At 38.7% G+C, this 6870-nt stretch overlaps 1 protein-coding gene across 1 annotated transcript; it reads right to left on the bottom strand.

Moving 5' to 3' along the window:
- Positions 1 to 815: 815 nt before the first annotated feature.
- LOC133860502 (PHD finger protein MALE MEIOCYTE DEATH 1) lies at positions 816 to 3506 on the bottom strand. The gene is made up of 3 exons (XM_062296091.1): positions 3125 to 3506; positions 2415 to 2658; positions 816 to 2319 (listed from the first exon to the last, which is right to left on the bottom strand). The coding sequence occupies exons 1-3, from the start codon at positions 3417 to 3419 to the stop codon at positions 816 to 818; spliced, it is 2043 nt and encodes a 680-aa protein (XP_062152075.1). The 5' UTR covers positions 3420 to 3506.
- Positions 3507 to 6870: the final 3364 nt, after the last annotated feature.

The raw sequence follows: 6870 nt of genomic DNA, 5'->3' as shown, positions 1-6870 counted from the left end.
CTGATACTCAAGTTCTATAAGGAACAATTTTGGTTGGACTGGTTTGTATTTATGCAATACTTGGGATGGTTGGGCAAAAGTGGGTATTATTGGTGCGGGACAAGGAGAGCTTATACTGTCTGATTTTGAGGAAGAATGATCATTTGAGGAAGATGATGTTGTTTGAGCAAAAGTAGCTAATTTAGATGGTAATGGAGGAAAATTTACTAGGACAGTGAATTTATTTTGGGTTGGAACAATATTCATGGAGAGAGAAGTAAAGGAAGGATTAGTCGAAGATGATTGTTTATTTATGGCATACTCACCAGGGTTTTGAATTTTTGATCTATCTGGTTTATTCATTTTCCTTGTAAAAATTCACGGGTTCTCCTTTTATATATTCAATTTTGAAATCAAAAGAACTTAAAATTGCTTTCCATCTGGCAAATATTTGCTTGGAAGCAATATTTTTAACATCTTTTTGTAAAATATCTTTTGCACTTTTACAATCAACACGAACAAGAAATTCTTGATTTAAAAGATCATCTTGAAATTTATGAATGCATAATACAATAGCTAAAATTTTTTTTTTTTTTTTTTTTTTCGATTTTCAATTAAATCATTCTTTGTTTTCTTTTTTTTTTTTGTCCAATTAAGTGACCCACGTTAAGCCCACGTCAACATTTTTGTTGCATCATATTAAAATAATAATTGTTTATTTTATTAAAAACATAAATTCTAAATATTAAGATTTATGAAAAGGATGAAAAGAAAGAGAGAGAGAAGAATTGTACAAAAAAAAAAAAAAATAGCCAAAAGTTGAAAGAATTTTCGATCTATTGACAAAAATTTTGTGGTAGAAAAGAATTGTACACGAGTGTTGGAGAACACTGGAAAGCACAACAAGAGTCATTTTTTGGTGGCACAAGCGAGACGCAGCATCCTGAGCACACAAAAAGCGGAGGAACAGTCTGAGTGTCGTCGATGCCACAGCAGCGAGTGTGCTGCCAGACCTCGCAAATGTCACACTCCACCATCCTCTCCCCGTCATCATCTTGTGCCCCACATTCGCATCTCACAACCCAACTCTCAGCCCCGCCCTGGTACCTCAACCGATTCTCCATGCCTATCCCGCTCCCTCTCACGCACAGCTCGACACCCGACTCGACTGCTCCGAAGAGCAATTCCTCATCCCCCAAGTCCTCCAGCTCTGAAATCTCCATCACCACAAATTCTTCGGTGATGAAGTAAGTGTCCCTCAGCGCGCTCTCCACCGACCGCTTTAACTCTCCAACTGTTGCATGAAGTGGAACTACAATAATTTCACCCGGCGGTAGCTCTCTTTTCGATTGATCACCTTCTACATCGCACAGCCTTGGCGTCAACCGGCAAATAAATCTCAGAAACTGATCCTCTTCATCTATAAACGGCCACTCCTTCACAAAATGCCTACTATCCAGAATTGCCCGAGTCGCCAATTCCACCAAATCCGATCCTTTGTAATCCAACAGAACATTTTTATACAGATCAACCAAATCACTGTAAACGTCAGCACCCGGCACTTGAGCTGATACCGGGAGGGGCCTTGGACGTATTATTTCTACATTGCCCTGCTCATGAATTGAGTATTCCAAAATCCGAGTTGTTGGGTTCACTGTTCGACGCACAATGTGATTTCCTACAATTATATTGTTCATTGATTTTAGCACATAATCCAGCAGACCTGTATCACCAATGTGAAGCCGAGCAGCATCTCGCAAATCTTGTCGGGTCATCCCACCATGGCAGAGATTGCCTGCTTTCTTCTCTTTCAATGCATTTACAACAACTTCTGCCGCATATTCTAGTCTTCTTGCGGGCCATCTACTATCCATATTGGCAACTACACTAGTGAACCTTCTATAGGTCAGTGATTTTTCCTTTGCCAAAGGCTTGTTCTGGAGTTGGATAGTAAATCTGGTAGCAGGTTTTGGGGTGGAAGATGAAGGAGCAGCATTAGCTTTGTCTATTTGCGTAGGAGCACGAGACTTGATAGTTAGCATAAACCTGAGAAGATCTTTGATTGTCGCCAACTGGGTTTCACTCATATCTCTGTAATGACGAATAATTTGCTTGATTTCTCTGCCTTTCTCAGTGTTGATAAGATCTTCAATGATATTTTCAAGTTCCAATGAGCTAAGAATTTCAATCGCTCTAGCATAATTGGGCTCTGCCACTCCAAAGCTTCCACGGCAGAATATGTAACCCCATCTGCCAAACCAAGAATGTCCATAAGCAACCCCATAGAGCAACCTGAGATCCATAGACCTCTTCTTCGACACATCATCAAGAGTGATTTTCCTGCAAAACAAAGAAAACCCCCATAAAATTTACACTCTTCAATTTTCATAAATCTAAAATAGAAACCAAGAACTTTGGTGCTTGCTTTTTGTTACCGGGTTCGAAGATTTGTGCAAATCCGGTCCCATAAGTCCATGATTTCTCTGCCACATAGGTACTTAGAACCACCTTCAATTCCATTGATGCAGAGCAAATGACCAAACCCGTTGCAGTGAATCAGACCATGCAACAGATGGGTCTGAATATCCATGACATCATCAACCAAAGGCTTATTCCACTCATCATCTGCCGGGATTATCAAATGATATTTTCTTTTTGATAGAAAATGATTACTCCAACCTAAAGAACAAAAAATCCAAGAAAGAAACTCAGAAACCTTAATTCCTACATCAATATGAAAAAGAACCTAATTCATATTTCAAGGTAATACCAAAAGAATCCTCCAAACTAAGGAGCAAAAGGTCCAAGATAGATACAGAGCAGTAACTCATTAACCAATCATTCGGATGAATATGCATAGTTAAAACCCCAGACCATTTTTTATGTGATACAATCTGATTAAGACAACCAAAATATAACAAAATCCCCAGAAAAGAGGCAAAGGAACTGCTAATGAGAAAACCCCCAATTACCAAAACATGCCCAATACCAAAACCCCGGGTGAAAATTACAGAAACCCGTTTCAGGAAATGAAGAAAAAATCCAAGAAATACATCAGTATTTAAAGAACATCAATCCATATTATAAAGTAATACCAAAGATAATTTCATGGATATGAAGAAAAGATCAAAACTGGGATCCTAACCGGTGCATCGGCAGTGATCGCAGTAGGGCCGCGGAGAGCACACGACTTCCTCTTCAATGGTGTACAGAGGTACAACGAAGTTTCTGGCCTCGTGCACAAGGAGGGTACACCAAGTGGGCATGCCATGGACATTGTCTTCATGAAGCTCTGCGCATTCTTGAAGAAAAACCCGGATGTTGTCGCGGAAGGCGCCCTTGGGGTCGTTGGGGCAGCCGCGGTCACCGAATGTCTGAAACCTGTAAAGCTTTGGCCTCCGCTTCCTCTTCTGGCAGGCCGCAAGAATTGGGATTGACATCGACTCAGATGTGTATCTCAAGCAAGCAAGACTTTCTTTCTTGTGAAGAAAAAGCTCAGAGAAAAGCACAGAGAGAGAGAGAGAGAGAGAGAGAGTTTAACAGAGGGTTTGAAGTTGTAACTGAGCGAGGTTAGTTGACAGGTACAGGCAGTTAATGTTTGTTACAGGGACTTTTGCCCGTTGAATTCTCATTCCAGGAATGCCTCTTAAAGGAGAGTTATTCACGAAGTTACCATGAGCCTCGCAAGCGCGCGTGAGGGTATGTTAGTCATTTGGAGTGGTCTACAGCTTTAGCAGCAAGAGGAAGTTAGAGAGAAGCGGCAAATCGAGGCTGAGAATTTTGTCCCGCACGTGAATGGGCAAGTTCAGGAACTGGCACGTGTGAGTCTCCCTTACGAGAGTTTTTTTTTTTTTTTTTTTTTTTTTTGGGAGAGATCCCTTACGAGTTACGAGAGTTGAGCAGTTAGATATGTTTCTTGTTTTTTTTTTGCTTAAGCAGTTATACAATCTTGTAGCTGTTGATAACGAGTCATTACTGAGTTAACACTTGGATCGGAATCGGACGAGTTGATCGAGAGACCATTTTCCAACTATTTTTACTTCCTTTGTTTCATAAATAATTTGGACGAGTTCATTTCTGGCTTTCTCTAGGTTATTATTCGTGCATGATTACATGTGATTCTGTGAAACAAAAACAAAAAAAATATATATATATATATTTAAAGCAAATGTAAATATTATTGTTCTATAAAATATTTAAAAAGAGGTTATACCGTTAAGTAAGGATGACAATTCGTATTTGCATTCACTCAGGGGCGGAGCCAACTTTTAGGTTTTGGAGGGGCCAAATTGAAAAAGAATAATTTGGGGAGACCAAAACTATAATTTTTTTTTAAAAAAAAAATAGGGGGTAAAATTTAAATTTTTTTAATTTTTTTTGGGAGGCCAGGCCCCCCAAGCCAAAGTGTGGCTCCGCCCCTGCATTCACTCCTTCTATGACCTTCTAGTTGCCGAATTTACCAAGCTACGTACCCTAGACAACTACGATGGAGATTTATCAAACTTAAGCTCTGATTGTTTGGCGAAAAAAAAATTCTGAAAAATATTTTTTTGATTTTTTTTTTTTTTTTTGTGTTTGGTCATATAGAAAATAGTAGTCACATCGAAAATATTTTTCGATTTGAATAAAAAAATGCCTTTAATTTTAGAAAAATAGCTTTTTTTTTTTTTTTTTAACCGTAAACCATTTTTCGAGTTTGAACTTTTCCTTCTCATATTGCCAGAGTTCGCCGTAAGCTGCCAAGTACTTAAGATTCCTTCTAGTCTTTACTTTTGCTTTCAGTCTCAGAGTTGAATTTCTTTTGAAAAAGTTTGGATGTGCGAAGGCTGGAGCACATATAAATTTGAAAAAATCTATTAGTGTTTGAACAAGTGACTCATATTCTATCGGACATAGAGAGTAGAATAGGGTTTTGTTATAAATATGTTATGTTGGAATATTAGTTCATTATTGAACAAGCTAGCGGCATTCCTGTGAACATAAAAACATTGTCAAATCAAGTAAATTTGTATTTTAATTTTCTCTTGGCTCTTTCTCTTTTTTAATTTTATATTATTCATTATTTATTGTAAACGGTAATAACATTCAAGAGTTTCAGGGTTCACTTATTGTTAAAACTCCCGTATTTCGCAGTTCTCTGTAGGATTTGAAAAGACAAGAATTACGTTGGTCTTCATTACAAGTCGACAAAAAATGCTTATCAAAAGGTGGGTACATTTGTAAAACCTAAGAAGTGTTTGGCTAAACATAAAACCACGACAACCATTTTTTTGATTTAACCCGGCCAAGTAATATTGTAATAAGCTTTGCTCTTCAAACCACTAAAGGTGGTAGTTGTGTTGGTAATACTGCAAGGAATAGAATTCAACTCCTCCTTCGTTTCTTCTTAGTGGTAACGGATTTAAACCCATTTGTGGTAGTTAGGGCCGGCCCGATATATTTGGGGGCCTTAGACGAAAAGTTTAAGTGAAACATTTTATTTAAAATTAAATATAAATGAAATATTATTTAATTTAAAATTATATTTTTATTTAAAATGCATTCTTTCTCATTTTTTGAGATGCAAAATTACTTATTAAGTTTTTATATTCAAATTTTTTTAACATTTCATTTTCAATTGATAATATGGCTTATCTATTTCCTTTTCAATAGATATATCATCAATATTTTTATTTTCTTCTAAATTTTTCTGAACTTCTTCATCAAGAGTTGTTATATTACATAATTGAACGTCACTATCATTATTTTTAATGTCACCTTTTTGTTGTATTATTTCATTATCTCCTAACTCTTTTTCATGAATTTCTTGTTCATTCATGTGCTTTTCAACTAAATTATCATTTATATTGGGGCCTTATTAAAGATTTTGGGGCATTAATTGGGCCATAGGCGAATTAGGCGGTTGCTTAAGGCCCAGCCGGCCCTGCTCCAGAGGCGAGGGTGAATTCACTTATAGATCCTGCCTCCTGTTGGTAGAACTATGGTCTTATCCATGAAGTTTTCTCCCCTGAGGAGGCAGCGAAGATTTGCAAGATGGTTCTCAGCCCGCTGAAACAGGCTGATAAACTGGTCTGGACAGGGACCAAAAATGGGTGTTTCTCTGTTTGAAGCGCATACCACCTAGAGATAAATCGTAGAGCTTCGGTTCATGGGGAGAGTTCTACTTCGGGGGAGCTCCAAACCTTCTGGAAATCAGTTTGGCAGCTCCAGTCCCCCCCAGCTAGCTCTGAAGAATTTTTTATGGAAGCTGAGTAACAACCTTTTGGCCACAAAGGAAAAGCTTTTCCATAAAGGTATTACACAAGACCCTTTCTGTCCTTTCTGTCTTGAGCATATTGAAACAGCCAGTCACCTGCTGTGGAGCTGTCCCTCGTCCGAGGCAGTGTGGCAAGAATGTTCTCGCAGGATCCAAAAGCTTGCTTTTGAGGACAGTGAAGGAATGGGCCTTATAAAGAACCTGCAGGAAAAGTTTGGTTGGAGAAGAGTTGTTGGAAGCTTTTATGGTGTTGAGGCTAATCTGGATGCGTAGAAATAGCTATGTGTTTCAAGGAGTTTTTACTCCCCCACATCAGATTATTTCCAAGGCAAAGGAGCAGCTAGCAGTTTTTTCAGAGACTACTTTTCGAGGGACAGAGGGAGTAGCAGCCACGGTTCCTTCTCTAGATATTTGGCATTCGCCTCCAGGGGGATGGGTAAAGCTGAACTGGGATGCAGCTCTCAACAAACACACAAAACTGATGGGCATATATAGGGGCAGTGGTGCGGAATGACAAAGGGGAGGTAGTTGCGGCTATGGCGAAATCAGTTCCTTTTATAGACGATCCAGCTACTGCTGAGGCCATGGCTGCATGGCGGGCGGTGTGTATGAGTGTGGATAACGGTTTCAACAGG

Source organism: Alnus glutinosa, chromosome 2 (genome assembly GCF_958979055.1).
Source record: "Alnus glutinosa chromosome 2, dhAlnGlut1.1, whole genome shotgun sequence".
Taxonomy (NCBI): Eukaryota; Viridiplantae; Streptophyta; class Magnoliopsida; order Fagales; family Betulaceae; genus Alnus; species Alnus glutinosa.
Note: the sequence above shows the minus strand (reverse complement) of the source record. Positions and strands in the feature narration are given on the sequence as shown.